This window comes from Prionailurus bengalensis, chromosome X, assembly GCF_016509475.1.
Source record: "Prionailurus bengalensis isolate Pbe53 chromosome X, Fcat_Pben_1.1_paternal_pri, whole genome shotgun sequence".
In the NCBI taxonomy this organism is placed as follows: Eukaryota; Metazoa; Chordata; class Mammalia; order Carnivora; family Felidae; genus Prionailurus; species Prionailurus bengalensis.
In genome coordinates this window covers 7,123,230-7,141,303 of record NC_057361.1, presented here as the reverse complement: position 1 = coordinate 7,141,303, position 18,074 = coordinate 7,123,230, and the positions used below count along the sequence as shown (strand labels likewise).

Here is an 18,074-nt window from a genome sequence, read left to right as displayed (position 1 = left end):
AAAGAGAGAGAGGCACAGAATCTGAAGCAGGCTCCAGGCTCTGAGCTGTCAGCGCCGCTATCTCTGCCATTTCTAAGTCACAACTCAGTCATTTGCTTCCCCAAACGTGCACGTGGTCATGTCACTGTGGCATGGGAAGAGAGACATAATGGTGGGGATGCCATTACCCGTGTTGCAAGCTACCATTCACATTCAAAGGGATAAATAGGGGTGCCTGGGTGGCTCAGTCGGTGAAGCGTCCGACTTCGGCTCAGGTCATGATCTCACGATCTGTGAGTTCGAGCCTCGCGTGGGGCTCTGTGCTGACAGCTCGGAGCCTGGAGCCTGCTTTGGATTCTGTGTCTCCCTCTCTCTCTCTGCCCCTCCCCTTCTCATGCTCTGTCTCTCTCTGTCTCAAAAATAAATAAAACATTTAAAAAAATTTTTTAAAAAAGGGATAAATAAACTTAGTTAAAAAAGACAACAGTGTTGGCGCACGTGGGTGGCTCAGTCAGTTAAGCATCCGACTTCGGCTGAGGTCATGATCTTGTGGTTCATGGTTTTGAGCCCCTCATCAGGCTCTGTGCTATGCTTTGGATTCTGGGTCTCCTTCTCTCTCTGCCCCTCCCCCCACTCATGCTCTAGCTCTCTGTCTCTCAAAAATAAAGCATTAAAAAGTTATTTTTTAAAAAGCCTTTTTTAAAAGCCTTTTATAAAAAAAAAAAGCCTTTAAAAAGGTCTCGTTAAGACCTTCTGAATTTCAGAGGGTTTTAGGTACAAAGAAAAGTGAAATGCCTTAATTTGTTTACAGAGGAATATTTTTATCATGTTTTTGTAAGTCATAGGTTTTTTTTAGTTTATTTATTTACTTAGAGAGAGAGATAGTGCAAGTGGAGGAGAGACAGGAAGAGAGAGTGGGGGGGGGGGCAGGGAGAGAGAATCCCAAGCAGGATCCATGCCACCAGCACAGAGCTGGACACAGGGCTCAATCCCAAGAACTTAACCATGAGACCGTGTAAGTCATAGATATCTTAAGAGAAACTTTTCTTAATCTGGAAAAGCAAACATTAGAGTACCAATAGTATTTCTTTTATTTCTTTTCTTTCTTTCTTTCTTTCTTTCTTTCTTTCTTTCTTTCTTTCTTTCTTTCTTTTTCTTTTTCTAATTTTACATCCAAATTAGTTAGCATATAGTGCAACAATGATTTCAGGAGTAGATTCCTTAATGCCCCTTATCCATTTACCCATTTAGCCCATCCCCCCTCCCACACCCCCTCCCGTAACCCTCAGTTTGTTCTCCATATTTAGGAGTCTCTTCTGTTTTGTCCCCCTGCCTGGTTTTAGATTATTTTTGTTTCCCTTCCCTTATGTTCATCTGTTTTGTCTCTTAAAGTCCTCATGTGAGTGAAGTCATAGGATATTTGTCTTTCTCTGACTGACTCATTTAGCTAAGCATAATACCCTCCAGTTCCATCCACGTAGTTGCAAATGGCAAGATTTCATTCTTTTTGATTGCCGAGTAATACTCCATTGTATATATATAGACCACATCTTCTTTATCCATTCATCCGTCGATGGACATTCGGGCTCATTCCATACTTTGGCTATTGTCGATAGTGCTGCTATAAACATGGGGGTGCACGTGTCCCTTTGAAACAGCACACCTGTATCCCGTGGATACATGGCTAGCAGAGCCATTGCTGGGTCATAGGGTAGTTCTATTTTTAGTTTTTTGAGGAATCTCCATACTGCTTTCCAGAGTGGCTGCACCAGTTTGCATTCCCATGAGTACCAATAGTATTTCAAGCAAGAGTCATAAAAACTATAATCTTCCTCAGTTCATTTAGTCCCATGTTCCTAATTCTTGTTTAGTTCAAATAAAACTTTTAGTTAGTTCTGGAAATTTTTTACCTATTTCAGTAATCTTAAAGATGTGAAACACCTGTATTTGTCCTAAAAGTCCTTTTTATAAGTGTCCTTGAAGATGAAAGACATTTTTGAGAGAATAAGAACAATTAACTATAAATGGCAAAATCTCAGAAATGGACACTGTTAACAATCTGATATGAGAGTTCATTATGATGCAATTGACAAGGGAATTCATGATTTCTGTGACACCTAGCACTTTGGTAACTAGAATATCAAGTGACGACCTTATTACCAAAACATATTAAAACTTTAGGAATTATATATATATATATATATATATATATATATATATATATATATTTGAACAGTTATAGCATTTATCCAAGCAATACAACCTGAGTTTCACCATTATTTGTTTGAGTTTTTTTCAAGTAACGTAACATACGAAACAAACAAGCCTAATTGGTCAAAAAGACTTCATTCAAAATTTAAATCTTGGGGAATCTGTTAAAACCTTAGAAAGTTATAAAGCACATGCCTAAATAGGATCACAGATCGTTACAAAACTTAAAACTTATTTATTTAACCAAGGTGGCAATAAGAGATTCAAAGGCAAATAGGTATGTAGGGTTATGTAGTTGTTAGCAAACCTTAGCTCCTTTAACATTGAGAAGTTTTAACTAAGTAATCAAAGACTTGATAAAGACAGAACATAAGCTTGGTTTTCCCGGCAGACAAAAAAGATACTTGTTTACGTTTTTTTATGAAGAGCAGATCAACAATCCAAGAAAACTTTGTCTTTTGAACAGAGAGAAAAGCAGATTTTCAGTCTCATACTAGTGTATTTGAAAAATCCATTTATTTTAGGGGCGCCTGGGTGGCTAAGTCAGCTCAGGTCATGATCTCATGGTTCGTGGGTCTGAGCCCCGCGTCGGGCTCTGTGCTGACAGCTGCGAGCCTGGAGCCTGCTTCGGATTGTTTGTCTCCCTCTCTCTCTGCCTCTCCCCTGCTCTATCTCTCAAAAATAAACAAACATTAAAAAAAATTGAAATCCATTTATTTTAACCTTAGTCCATGCTGACCACACATAAAATTCCCTTCCAAAGATTTCCTTTCACAAACCTTCTACAACTTTCCTTTGCATTCGGATGTTGTCCCAAGCCATTTTTCTCCAAACAACCAGCGTCCTTTTGATGAAGGAGCTTGGGGCAGGCTGAGGGCATCTGAGGGATCTGTGTGACATTCCTCAGACACTCCCGGCCACCCAAGAGCAAAGGAAAGTGAAAGGGGTTTAAGCGCTTGCCATGGTGATGTAGAACACTGAGGCGAACAGAAAACTAAATTCCCTTACCGCCTATAGCCCATTGACAAGTCCTTGAAACCGGCAGAGTGATCTCCCTCTAGGAGCTCAGCTGCCTCCACGATGACACTTTGCTGGGGGCAAAAGAGAACCTTGGCTTAACGTCGTTGTCCGTTGTCCCAACCTCGAGGATCCTGGAAGTCTACTTCCTTTACGTGGACTGCCCCAGGATACATGCTGGCAATCGGGCTCCAAGCTGGTGCCCCGTCCCCTCATATGCATCTGAAGGGTCTCAGGACCCAGCTTTTATTAAACGGTAGTAAATGGTGTTTCCTTAGCAACAGCTAGCCCCTCAAGGCCCTGGAAACCTTGCTTCCAGAATTCCTTAGAGACTTACTCTATCCCTGAACCCCTCCCAACCTGAGGGTAGATAATGAGTTACCCAGAAGGACCCCAATGCAGCTCTTTCCGCCCACGGGTCCTGTCCCCATGCTTTAATAAAATCGGCTTTTTGCACCAAAGACGTCTTCCAGAATTCTTTCTTGGCCTTCAGTTCCAGACGCCACAAGCCCCCCATGACCCCACAACGTCATCAATTCTAGGACCAAATTACCTTCTTTTACCTTCAACAAAAATGTATTTCCATTCCTTGTATCTTCCTTCCACCTCTCCTACTTTTCTACATACAGAGTCGCTTCCCTTCTTTCCATGTGTCTCAACTGTGTTCAACAGAAGAATTTTAATGCTTAGAAACCTTAACCTCCAGGCAAAACTAACTAGTAACCAATCGTGAACTGTTACAGCAGAATTCAGCAGATGGCAAATTCACCAATCGATGAAGCGCAAGGCATGTTTTCCAACAGGCCCAAATATCCTTTGTTGCATGTGATGAGAAGTCAAAAGCTCAAACTTAGGTTTAGCAGTCAATGCTTTAGCACTTTGTCTCATTTCGAAAAGACCTAGATGTCTAATGAATCCAATTTCAATTTCTCATCCAAGCAAAAACTTTAAAGTTTCAGGTTACCAAAGCCTTTGAAAGCTATCTTAACAATTTCCCGCGAAAGCTTTGAGACCGAATTAACCATCACTTTAAGTCACCTTTTTGCTAGCAAATTGCAAGGGAGATGACATTAGCTTATCTGCCCTTTAGGAAACCTAGATAGAATAAAACGTTTTATATTTAATGCTGATAACTCTATTTTTTTTTTAATTTTTTTTTAACGTTTATTTATTTTTGAGACAGAGAGAGACACAGCATGAACGGGGGAGGGGCAGAGAGAGAGGGAGACCCAGAATCGGAAGCAGGCTCCAGGCTCTGAGCCATCAGCCCAGAGCCCGACGCGGGGCTCGAATTCGCGGACCGCGAGATCGTGACCTGAGCCGAAGTCGGACGCTCGACCGACTGCGCCACCCAGGCGCCCCTGATAACTCTATTTTTAATTGGACCAACAAACTTCAATGAGTTTAAATACCGAATTATGTTTCGCTTGCATCAGCTTAAAAGACAGTCGATTTGTTCCCCGTTGGCAGTGCTTACCTGAGACACTGGTGGGGAGATCCGAAGTGGGTGCCGACACGAGGGTGGGAGGAGGAGCCGACGGTGCCTCAGGCCCTGAGGACGGTAGGCAGGCCACACCCCGAGTGGTGCAGAAACAGGAGGAGGGGGGCGGGAAGCGAAAGAGGTGTTGGCCCAGCAGGGGGGCTGGAGGCCGGTAAAAGTCCAGAGGACAGAGAAGGAGGTCTCCCGGTCTTAAACTCCATCAGCTCAGACAGATGAGCTGGTGCAGGTTTTTCCCGCCAACAGGTGGAAATAGGCAGTCCTTGTCAAGCCAGAGAAGACAGGGAATTTCCCTGAAACAAAGGGGGTTTCCGCAGCTGCTTGGGAATATTCCTTAAAAGCCCTTTCCCAGGTAAACTAACCACAGTTGCCTCCATTTATAGCCATTAACCCGAGAAATGAATGAAGGTCCTTCAGAAGGTCTTGAAACTCATTTCCCCCCCTTTTCTTCTCCCCTTCTCCCCCAGGGCAGACCCTGCCATGGTGATCCCTTGGCCTTTTGCATCTAAAGTCTTTAGGACCCATGGGCTTGCTCTCTGTTGAGCCTGGAGGCAGAAGGAGGTCACCACTAAATTTTCACCAAAGCCAATCTAGCCACTTTCCCCTGTGACCAACAGGTGGCAAATGTGCCACTCTGTTCGTGGTCACGGTATCTCTTCTGTGAGGGGGGTGGGTTGGGCAACCCTTCCTCATAAGCATGTCGTCTGCGAGCTTCCATTTTCCAAGTAACCCGTGGTTTTGATCCACTTAAATTACACAAATCCACTTTCAAAGCCCCTGTATGTAAAGTTGGCCTTAATCAGACCTATTACAGGGGGAGATTTCACTGGGGGAAATGTGATGTTTACCGAGGAACCACTTTACAAGCCATTCTTGTAGTTGCATGGAGAATACGTGGGACTCTGTCCAAGGCCAGCCCTGAAGGTCTGAACGGGACTCAGACTTGCCATCCAGCTCCTTTCAAAGACTTGGGAAGAGAGCCAGGAACTCTTTAACTAAATGCAAAAGGGTGTGATTTCCTCCCAGTTCCCAAAGCTTGAGAGCTAAGGGTGTTATGCAAATAATAGTCTGCGGAGAAAGGAGATGTCCTAAAGAATGCTATTAAAATTTTACAAAATCTCCATCAGAGAGGAGGAAGAATCTGTTGCCACAAATCTGGCCACAAAGCCTAAAGGAAGTGTCTGTTTAACATTCTAGCGGAGCACCCAGCCCACTTGGGTCCACAGGCGATGATTTTGGAACACATATTTAAATAGCTGATAGACTGGGATGCCCGGGTGGCTCAGTAGGTTAAGCGTCCGACTTTGGCTCAGGTCATGATCTCACGTGGCTCATGAGTTCGAGCCCCACATCGGGCTCTGACAGCTCAGAGCCTGGAGCCTGCTTCAGATTCTGTGTCCCTCTCTCGCTCTGCCCCTCCCCCACTCATGCTCTCTCTCTCTCTCTCTCTCTCTCTCTGAAGAATAAAGAAACATTAAAAAAATTTAAATAGCTGATAGACTTTTGTCACAGTGGGGAAATTTTTTCAAACACTATGCTCCCAAACAAATAAATGTTCTTTGAAAAGAAAGACATTCCAGGTTAGCCCTTTGATTTCTCTCTTGTGAACTCAGTATGACCCTCAGTCTGTCACTCTAGATTCAAGTGTGTCTGAGTTTTACCCATTAAGACCTTATCTTTTAGTCATTTATTTCGTTTGAGGCCATTTACGCATCTGAAGGGCTGTGAATAGCGTGAGCAATCATGCAGCACAAGTGGGAGGTGTGTGTCTTGTATACACCATATCCTCAAAGCTCTCGGTGAAATGTGTTGATGTCACCTCTCATGTGAAAGACACCCAGTGAATGTTGGGGAAAGAATTCGTCAGTGAGTGAGCTCAAGGTGTTGTCTCTCTTCTAGGCCGGCCTCCAGGATGATTTCAGAATGTAATCAAATAGGGCATTAGGAGGACTTAGGAGTCACCCTGGGAGCTGACTGGACCACCTACGAAGTTGGGGAGAAAAAGGCATTCCACAGTCCACGAAGGGCATACCTAATTGCGTGGGGGTGCTGGGAGTAGTTATTTAAATTTGTATCAACAAGAGGCACCTGGGTGGCTCAGTTAGGCATCTGACTCTCGATTTCACATCAGGTCATGATCTCACGGTTCATGAGTTCGAGCCCTGTGTTGGGCTCTTTGCTGACAGTGTGGAGCCTGCTCAAAATCCTCTTTCTCTCTCTCTCAGAAATAAGTAGATAAACTTAAAAAGAAAAAAAAAAAAACAACCTAGATATATCTGGGCATCTGGGTGGCTCAGTTGGTTAAGCGTCCGACTTTCGCTCAGGTCATGATCTCGCGGTTCATGAGTTCAAGCCCTGCGTGGGGCTCTGCACTGAAGGTATGCAGCCTGCTTGGGATCCTCTCTCCCTCTCTCTGTCTCTGCCCCTCCCTGCTTGCATTCTCTCCGTCTCTCTCTCTCTCTCTCTCTCTCAAAATTAATAAACCACAAAAGCATGTATGAGACAATTAGGGGAATTTGAGCATTGACTACACATTTGTTTCCATTAGGAAAGTATTAACTTTTTTTTTGGTGTGATAATGACAGTGTGGTTATGTTATGAAAAAGGAGTCCTTATCTTTTAGAGATGTGTTTTGAAGTATTCATCAATAAAATGATACACTGCCAGGGATTTATTACAAAATGATCCAAGACTGGGGTTGGTGAGAGTCGGTGAGGATAGGGATGAAACACTATAGGGCACCTAATGAGAATTCTTGAAGCTGAGAAAATCGCTGGTCTACTTTTGAAGGCATTGGAAAATGTCCACAATAAAAACACGGAAACAGTCTCATGAGTTCAGACTCCAGAGTTGAGTTTATACTCTCATGAGAAAAAGACAAAAATGAAAACTAACAGTGAAAACAATTTTAAAATGCCATCGGTCAACACCAAGGTAATTAAGGACTTCTTCCCCCTTACTCTAGCAATTTCACAATTAAAGGGAAAAAATGAAGCATTTACCTTGCCTTTTGTGTCTGAGCCGAATTGTAGAGAACCCAAATAGCCACACTTGATGAGAGAAAGCTCTTCTTTACAAAAGCATTCTAGTTAATAAATCTGACAAAAATGTTCACATTAGAAAGTCACCACTCGTAATCCTTAGTGCAATCATTGATTCGCACAAGGACCATCAAAAGGTGGAAGCTGGATGAAATTTGCGAGAGGGTTTGGGTTTTCCCCTTCTGGATCCACCCATCAATATTAGCATCACTAAAAAGGTAAATAACCATTTACCACCTGCTACAATGCACTCAGTCTAAGTAGGGCTTCGCCTTTGACATACTCTTCCACAAACAGCTGACCTGGAATCTAATGAAGCCTTGAGATGTGACAAGTTTCACGGGAGGACAACAGACCCACTTTCTTAGGCAAATCAAAATTAAGAAAAGGAAAAAAAGGCAAGGGTGCCTGGCTGGTTCAGTCAGTGTAGCATGTGACTCTGGATCTTGGGGTTTTGAGTTCGAGCCCCCACGTTCCATGTACAGATTACTTGAAAATAAAATCTTACAAGAACAAAAGGTGGAGTGGGCGCCGAAGGGGAAGTACTTTAGTTTGAGATTTAAGAGACAGAGTGCGCATCTTGTGTGGAAGAAATAAAATTGTAGAATTATTTTGGAGATATGTAACAATTCTGATTAAATATTTCATGATCACAAGGGATAACTGTTCAATTTTTTAAGGCACAGAATGATTATGCAAGGAAATGTCCATCTTTTAGATAGTGTGTAGGGATGAAGGGACATGATATCTGGGGTTTGCTTTAAAATACTCTGGAGGGGGGGCACCTGGGTGGCTCGGTCGGTTGGGCGTCCGACTTCGGCTCGGGTAATGATCTCACGGTTCGTGGGTTCGAGCCCCGCGTCGGGCTCTGTGCTGACAGCTCAGAGCCTGGGGCCTGCTTCGGATTCTGTGTCTCCCTCTCTCTCTGACCCTCCCCCGTTCATCCTCTGTCTCTCTCTGTCTCAAAAATAAATAAACATTCGGGGTGCCTGGGTGGCTCAGTCGGTTAAGCGTCCGACTTCGGCTCAGGTCATGATCTCGCAGTCCGTGAGTTCGAGCCCCGCGTCGGGCTCTGTGCTGACAGCTCAGAGCCTGGAGCCTGTTTCAGATTCTGTGTCTCCCTCTCTCTGACCCTCCCCCGTTCATGCTCTGTCTCTCTGTGTCTCAAAAATAAATAAATGTTAAAAAAAATTTTTTTTAATAAATAAATAAATAAACATTAAAAAAAAAAAAAGAAAGTAAAATACTCTGGAGGGGGCCTGGGTGGTTCAGTCGGTTAGGCGTCCAACTCTTGATTTCGGCTCAGGTCACGATCTCCCGGTTGGTGGGTTCGAGCCCGAGTCAGACTCTGTGCTGACGGTGTGGAGCCTGCTTGGGATTCTCTCTCTCCTCTCTCTCTGGCCCTCCCCTGTTCACATGCTCTCTCTCTCTCAAAATAAATTAATAAACAACAACAACAACAAAACCAACTTGAAAAAAAGGGACATGTGAGAATCACAGAAAATCTTATGTCCATACACTAGGTTTATAGTATAGATTATTTATTCGACAATAATTGAAATTCAGACTCAGTAAGACCAACCGACAGGTGGGGAAGATTTTTTTTAAGTGAAATTTTCTTTTAATGAACCCAAGACATAGAAAATAGCAGATGGAAATAGTTGGCTACTTTCTGCCCACAACTACCCTTGGCATGGTCTAGAATCGTTGGAAATATTTGATAGGGCACCCTGCTAGAACTCGTCACAAATGCTTGGTAATCTTGAATTTGGAAAGCCAATGCAACCAAGAGTTTACATTTCTGAAGATTGAGGCTGCACTTGGCGAGCTATGGGGCACCTGTAAAAGAGGAAAATTAATCCGCTGGACAGCATCATGATGGCACTCAGGCCTGCCACCAGAACAGCACTGCCCAGCTCCTGGGTATTGGGTTTGAAAGGTAGAGAGAGAAATGGTGGGAAGGCAATACCCTCTTCATTCATCACGGAGTGGTAATTCCAGATCACAGGGATCAAGACACAGATGCCAGCAGCTATGTCCAGAATTCCTGAGACGAGTGGACCAAAGGTGGCATTCCTCTGAACACTTCCACCGCACACATTTTTAAGTGCAAAGATGGTGGAGACTCTCCCCATGAGACCTAGGATGCTGGCGACCAACAGGAGATTTTGACAAATACGAATATCCAAAGGGATGTAAGTATCCTCTTGGGTGTAATGGTAACACAATGTAGATCTGTTGGTGTTGGGGGCATGGTGGTAAATGCACACCTTCCACATTCCCACACAGACCACTCCGGAGTCAGAGAGAGAGGTGTTCCCTATGTGCCACACTCGCCACTCCACGAGGCCCATGGAAGTGATGGTGAGGATCCATCCTAGGGTGGCTAGGGCGAAGCCTGCCGATTGGCAGCTGTTGGCACCCTGCGGCAAGGCCATGGAAACTGCGTGCTGGGCGTCTGCAAACAAATACAGAGCGTCATGAGGGTGGGGCTCCTGGGCTTGGAAGAGTGACCTCCCCACCCCCCACCGTGTGGTAAGCGGTGCTATATTTGAGACGGGAGCCCTGCTGGCGGGAGCCCAGACTGAGTGCACTTTGGGAAGGGCCATTTGGCTTAAAATGGACAGACTTTCACACAGGCAGTTCCATTTCTAGGCATTTGCCTAAAGAAATCATTAAGACTGGGCACCAATATTTAGCCGTATGCTATGCATGATATTGAAAAATGGGAAACAAGTTCAGGTCTAACAACGGGGCTCAAATAATTCACGCTACATCCGTGAAACGGAGCCATGCGCCGTGAAACACGTAACAGGGATCGAACAAGGTGTACTCTTTTGTGCTTGGCTCTGTTCATTTTGTAGAGTGTTTTCAAGTTTCATCCCCGTTGTAGCATGTGTGAGTAGTTTCTTTTGATTGCTGAGTCCTATTCAATTGGACAAATGTTTATTCTTCCATCGGTTTTGGACATTTGGGTTGGCTCCAAGTTTGGGCTATTATGGGGCTGCTCTAAACATTTCTACGTAACACTTTGTACGGGCCTACTTTCCCGTTTCTCTCGTGTAGGTCCCTCGGAGTGGGACTAGTGGGGTGTACGATATGTAGATGTTGAACTTTTCAGAAAGTGCCCAACCGTTTCCCCAAGTGGCTATACCATTCTGCCTTCCCACCAGCAATGCACGAAGGCTCCAGTTCCTCCACCTCCTTTCTAACATTTCACAGGTTTAGTCTTCAAGATTACATCCGTTCTTGTTCCCATTCAAACATAACCAAAAGGAAGATGTTGACCATGGATCGAGCCCAAACGGGAACTTACGAAAGAGTACACAGAACGTCACCGTGCATATAAACACAACTGGAAGTCTCTATATGCTAAGTTAGTAAGAGACATTTTTCACTGGGTTAGCGTTGTTAAGGCTATTTGTATTGTGAAGAATCACATCTATACAGAAAAGCACACAAAATCGAAGTGTACAGCTCGGTGAATTGGCACGGGGCAAATAACCCCGTCGGCACCACCTGGTGGAGGATAGATAACGGAATCACTTCCTTACTTGTCTTTACAGGGCTTTCCTTCAGCATGGGCCCCCAAAAGTGTTGCTTCAATTCTGCCTGTTTTTCAAAACAGGGATCCTGCAGTAGGCGTTCCTCTGTGCCTGGCTTCTTTCACTCAACACTGTATTTGTGACCTTGGATTGTGACTTGTTAAATGAGGTCTGGCTGTTCAAGCTTTTTAGGTACTTCTGGCATGAGCGTGATTTTTTTTTTTTTAATAAAAACTATACAAAAGGCTTCATTAAGCTTGTAAAGCAATGGAGGATTAATGAATTCCGGTACATAAGTACTCTGTAATAACTCGTATTTGCACCTCACTGTCCTCCCTGGAAGGAACCCCACACACGCTCGGGGATATTAGAGTATCTTCTGTGGGACTGTCCAGAAACTTAGCTTTTGCCAGAACCCTCAGCCGTTGCAAACATCCCCAAGACCACAACAGCACCCGCAAGCAGAAGTTGACAGAGGGCTTACTGCTTGGAAGGTCTGTAGGTTCAGAGCCACACAGGGCCTCCAGAAAAGTCACCCCTGCCCACCCCAACCCCTCAGAGTCCAATTTGCAAATCAAATTGAAGACCTATACCTTATGTGTGCACTGGGTCTGAGACTAGAAGAAATTCCCTCATAATTCACATTCCTTTTCTATTCTATTGTATTTTTTGAGAGAGTAGGGTAGGGGCGGAGAGACAGAGGGAGAGAGACAGAGAATCCCAAGCAGGTTCCTCACTGTCAGCGCAGAATTCCACATGGGGCTCGAACCCATGAACCGTGAGATCAGGACCTGAGCCGAAGTCGCACGCTTAACCGACTGAGCCACCCAGGCGCCTCAATAATTCACATTCCTAGACTACTGTGTCATTTCTAAATGCAAACTCTGATAGTATAAATGGAGGCATAAAGCAAGATCAAATGTAAGCTAAAAATGCCATCATCAATATGTACTTAATGACAGTATTGAGTATCCAGTCATTTTTAGAAATTAAAGAATCTTGGGGTGCCAGGGTGGCTCAGTCGGTTAAGCATCTGACTCTTGAGTTCAGGTCCCGATCTCACGGCTCGTGAGTTCAAGCCCCACGTCAGGCTCCGTGCTGACAGCTCGGAGCCTGGAGCCTGCTTCAGATTCTGTGTCTCCCTCTCTCTCTGCCCCTTCCCCGCCTGCACTCTGTCTCCCCCTCTCTCAAAAATAAATATTAAAAAAATTAAAAAAAAAAAAAGAATTAAACTGTACCCAGCGCTGATGGCCTGTAGAATCAGAACTTCCTAACTGAAACCCTAGAGTCTCTGTAACTTATGCCATGTGGTCGTGAGGAACATGACAACATTCTTTTTCTCAGGTCAATGTTATCAGGCTCCATGACCTAATGGGAAAAGTGGAGAAATTGACATGTTTGTCTTTGGCTCCAGAGGGCCGCTTTTAGCCATTGTTCTGGAGGCACCTGCCACAGAGACTTGATACCCCTTCGCCATCAGGCAGCTGGCATCCTCTCTCCTAACGGGCCACGCCCAACCCACAATGTGATGAGACCAAGGGGACTCTGAAGGATGCTGTTGCTATAGTCTGGATCTCATCCCATCAAAGCCCCTGGCTCGCTTACTTACCGTTTACAAACCTACACATACACTTACCTGACATTCTAAAACCCTTCAAGAAAATTGTGGAAGAATGAGGCCATTGTGACACGGGAGCTAAGGGAAAGTATAGCCATTTTGCCTACCGTTTGCTAAAAGGAAGGCCCACCCAAGAAAAGCATAAAAGCAATGCTGTCCTCGTTAGCAATCGCTCCCCTCTCCCCTCCCCCGGCCCCTGGTCCTCCATGTTTACAGATGCACCTCTTCTGGGTATCTCATATAAACAGAGTCCTACAATATGTGGCCTTTAGGTCTGGCTGCTTCCACTCAGCATAATGGGCCAGGGGTTCATCCACAGATGTATCAGGACTCCATTCCTTTTCATGGGCTGGTAGTATTCCACTGTATAGACATACCTGTTTGTTTAGCAGGTGACGGACAGTTGGGTTCTTCTCCCCTCTGGGCTACTACGAATGATGCTACTGTGAACATTAACGTGTGAGTCTCTGCGTGGATGTGTCTTCATTTGTCTTCGGCAGGAGGGGAATTGCTGGGTCACAAGGTAACTCTATGTCTAACACGTTGAGGGACCACCAAATTGTTTTCTTAAGTGGCGGCACCATTTGATAATCCCACCAGCAATGTAGAAGGGCTCGGATTTCTCCACCTTCTCGTAACCCTTGTTACTGCGTGTCTGTTTGGGTTTTGATTATCGTGTACATGGAAGCACGATGTACGCTCAGTGTAAAGGAACCTTGGTGACAAGGGGCACTTTGAAAGTGAGCCTAATTGTAGTTTTCTGGCCTCGTGAAGTTTAAGACACGACTCTTCTTACCAGTCTCTGGCTCGTAACCTGAATGTGATTTCCATCCCTTGCATTTAACAGAGCTTCGTGAACTCTGAAATGCTTTCCCCAAGACGGGAAACCTTCTGGTGGAGTGTTCAAGCAGGTGCTAGCTTCCCGTGTGCAACGTACACCTTATACTTGCCTGAGTTCTGATATGTCTTTGGTTCAGATTAGAAAGTCTCCCTTTTTTAAATTTTTTATTTGAGAGAGAGAGGGCACAAGTTGGCAAGGGGCAGAGAGAGAGAGAGAGAGAGAGAGACAGAGAGAGAGAGACAGAGAGAGAGAGACAGAGAGAGAGAGACAGAGAGAATCCCAGGGGGGGCAGAGAGAGAGAGAAAGAGACAGAGAGAGACAGAGAGAGAGAGACCTTATACTTGCCTGAGTTCTGATATGTCTTTGGTTCAGATTAGAAAGTCTCCCTTTTTAAAATTTTTTATTTGAGAGAGAGAGGGCACAAGTCGGCAAGGGGCAGAGAGAGAGAGAGAGAGAGAGAGAGAGAGAGAGAGAGAATCCCAGGAGGGGCAGAGAGAGAGAGAAAGAGAGAAAGAGACAGAGAGAGAGAGAGAGAGAGACAGAGAGAGAGAGACAGAGAGACAGAGAGAATCCCAGGAGGGGCAGAGAGAGAGAGAAAGAGAGAAAGAGACAGAGATAGAGACAGAGAGAGAGAGAGGCCTTATACTTGCCTGAGTTCTGATATTTTGGTTCAGATTAGAAAGTCTCCCTTTTTTAAATTTTTTATTTGAGAGAGGGAGGGCACAAGTCGGCAAGGGGCAGAGAGAGAGAGAGAGAGAGAGAGAGAGAGAGAGAGAGAGAGAAAATCCCAGGAGGGGCAGAGAGAGAGAGAAAGAGAGAAAGAGACAGAGAGAGATAGAGAGAAAGAGAGAGAGGGAGACAGAGAGAATCCCAGGAGGGGCAGAGAGAGAGAGAAAGAGAGAAAGAGACAGAGAGAGAGAGACAGAGAGAGAGAGGCCTTATACTTGCCTGAGTTCTGATATGTCTTTGGTTCAGATTAGAAAGTCTCCCTTTTTTAAATTTTTTATTTGAGAGAGAGAGGGCACAAGTCGGCAAGGGGCAGAGAGAGAGAGAGAGAGAGAGAGAGAGAGAGAGAGAGAGAGAGAAAGCAGGGCTTCTTACCTGAAGCAGGGCTTGTGCTTACCTGGTGTGGGACTCCAACTCATGAACCGTGGGATCATGACCTGAGCTGGAGTCAGATGCTTCACGACTGAGCCACCCAGCCACCCAGCAAGTCTTCATTTCCAAGGGTAGAATGGATGCCATATGGCTGCCTTTCCCCAGAGACAGGCAGGTTATTTATTTTCACCAGCCAAGGAGACTAAATTTGAGGGCTACCCATGTTGGCTAATTGGAGAATATAATAGAGAAAAGAGGAAGTAGATTGTGCGGACCCATGTAGAGAAGCGGCCTCAGGAGAGGTGGGCCTGTGGATGTGTGAGACAGACTTGAAACGGGGCGACAAAACGCCAATAAAATACCTAATAACCTCAGAAACCCCCGTGAGGTTGTCTCACGATGCCATTACAACCGTGTCACAATACAGAGGCTGCAGAATGAAGAGAGCCCTGAAGAGTTCTAAGTGGGATTACGTGGCCCGAGGGAAAGGGTCTGCCCCTTCCGCCTTCCTTAGTCTTCACCCCTGAGTGACACTGATGTGGTGCCACTCGAATCCGTGTCAGAAGAGTCCAGGACCGGGCATCAAAATGGGAAAGCGACGAACAGTCAATTAATCACGGACAGTGAGCAAAACAAACACTCGTGTGGCCAAGGAGTCCAACACAGACTCGGAAAGTTAAACGTGGAATTACCCCGTGATCCAGCAATCCCACCTCTTGCTCTCTACCCAACGAAGAGACCGCAGATACCTGCACCCCCACGTCCATGTAGTGCCCTTCACGCTAAACCCAAATGTCTGTCCATGGACACATGGATAGAAAACATGTGGCCTTGACCCACCATGGAACATTTGTCAGCCTTCAAGAGGAGGGAAGTTCTGACACTTGTTCCAACATGGATGAACCGTGAAGACCTTAGGCTGAAACAAGCCAGTCCCCAAGAGACAAATACTGTGACTCTACTTCTATGCAGTCCCTAGAGTGGGCACCTTCACAGAGACAGAGAGTAGGACAGCGGTTGCCAGGGGCTGGGGAAGAAAGGAATGGGGCAGTTAGCGTTTAACAGGGACAAGGCTTCAGTTTGGGAAGCCGAAAACGTCCTGGAGATGGGACAGTGGTGTTGACCTAACATTTTAAACGTCCATTGGACTGTACACTTAACGCATGGTAAGATGATCAAGATTATGTCCTATTTCACCATAGTAAGACACACACAACAAAGAAGGCCGCACCTCCACTGTCCAGTGACGCAGTCTCCGACGCAACGGCAGTCTGGGGAGGACGACGGCTGGCTACTGGGTCAGACGCGCAGAGCACAGGCTGTTCCTCTATCCAGCACAGCGTCCTCGCTTGTCCATGGCCGGCCCCTCGGCAGGGCAGACAGGAGCACTCAGCCACCGAGTGGGCAGACAGGAGCACTCAGCCACCGAGCGTGACTGGAGCTCAGTCTGAAGGCCCTCTCCTCTCCTCAGCCTTCAACTGTGAGCACATTCTGTCACCCATTGTCTGCGCCTTCCAAGTTCTCGGTTGCTAGGTCCCGGACTCCAAGGCAACATCCATCTTGTAACTGATCACCTCACCTCTTTGGTTTCTTTTCTGAATCATGTATTCGCTTTGCATATCGTTTTTTGGTTTTGTTTTGTTTTAGTTTTAGTTTTTTTTTTTTTTTTTTGGCGGGGGAGGGCGGGTAATGTTTACTAATGGACCATCAAAGTCCACTTTTAAGATGTATCTGATTCAGACCTGTCTCCTACTCATCTGCTCTCTTGTCCCCCAGAAATGGTATCTAACCCACACCATCAGGAAGTAATGACAATTTTTTTTTTTTTTTAAAGCTATGGCAACACCAGGGCACCTGGGTGTCTCTGTTGGTTGAGTGTCTGACTTCAGCTCAGGACATGATCTCGCCATTCACGAGTTCAAGCCCTGCATCGGGCTCTGTGCCGACAGCTCAGAGCCTGGAGCCTGCTTCTGACTCTGCGTCTCCCTCTCTCTCTGCCCCTTCCCTGCTTGTGCTCTGTCTCTCTCTCAAAAATAAATAAGCATTAAAACAAAAATTTCAATGAAAGAAAAGCTATGGCAACATATATGTGTAGGTGTTAGCAGAAGTGGTACCCACAAGGGCGAGATTCAGTTGTGAAAGACCATGGACATTTGACATATTAGGAAAGACACCCTTAATTCATGGGAAAGGACCTCCTCCTAGTTGAGGCTTGGATTACAGGCTTGTTGACACATAGTCCATGTGGGTAAAATAGCATGGAGTATGTACAATAATTCCTCATTTGTGAGAAATTGACCGAAGATTGGGAATAGCTTCAAATGGGGCTTCTGTAGACAGGAGGCTACCAAAAAAAATCACATAACGTCAGCTAGCCAGCACTCAGGGTACTAGATTTTATATAGAAGCCAAAATTCCACCAGAATCGCTTAGTGTTTCTGTAAGGAATTTATCCCAAGCAAACAAGGAGAGAGATGTAGAGACGTAAGTGAAACACACACCCAATGACCTTTATAACCAAGGTTACAACTGGGAACAAAGAGGAAAAATCCCGTTCTGAGAATATGGTTAATGAACTATTGAGTACCTTTATAGTGGGCTATCACACAGCAATTAAACGCGATGTTAACACATAACTAGAGGAAAATTCCCAACATTGTTAAGTAAAAAGATTATTTTATTGTTAGCAATTTTTTTGATGTCTTTATTTACTTTTGAGAGACAGAAAGCACGGGGTGGGGAGGGGCAGAGAGGCAGGGAGACAGCAGCCGAAGCGGGCTGTGCACTGACAGCGGAGAGCCCGATGCGGGGCCTGAACCCAGGAGCTGTGAGATCAAGACCTGAGCCAAAGTCGGACGCTTCACTGACTGAGCCACTTGAGGTCACCCAATGTGGGACTTGAACTCTTGAGCTGTGAGATCATGACCTGAGCTGAAGTGAGCCACCCGGGCACCCTAAATAAAGACTTCAACAACATGATTAATAGAATCCTGTTTCTCAGGAGAAAAAAAGAAAGACAGGAGAGAGAGAGAAGAAGGGAAGACCTGTGAATATATTACGTCTCATGGCAACAGGTCTCTGACAGCGGTAACATCTTCACCTGCACTGGATGGGAAAGAACCGTTGTGGGCGTGGAATGGGATAGAGCGTGCTATGGGCCTAGTAGACTTTCATGTCTTCTGGGAAAGTCCTAGAGCTGTTACCAGGGGTGGCTGGCATGCCAGAG

General features: G+C 45.4%; 1 protein-coding gene across 1 annotated transcript; it reads right to left on the bottom strand.

The window, feature by feature from the left end:
- Nucleotides 1-9,252: 9,252 nt before the first annotated feature.
- CLDN34 (claudin 34) lies at nt 9,253-16,727 on the bottom strand. Its single transcript, XM_043570201.1, has 2 exons — nt 16,080-16,727; nt 9,253-10,204 (listed from the first exon to the last, which is right to left on the bottom strand). Exon 2 carries the CDS (start codon nt 10,182-10,184, stop codon nt 9,540-9,542), a length of 645 nt encoding a protein of 214 aa, XP_043426136.1. The 5' UTR covers nt 10,185-10,204; nt 16,080-16,727; the 3' UTR covers nt 9,253-9,539.
- Between the last annotated feature and the right edge of the window lie 1,347 nt (nt 16,728-18,074).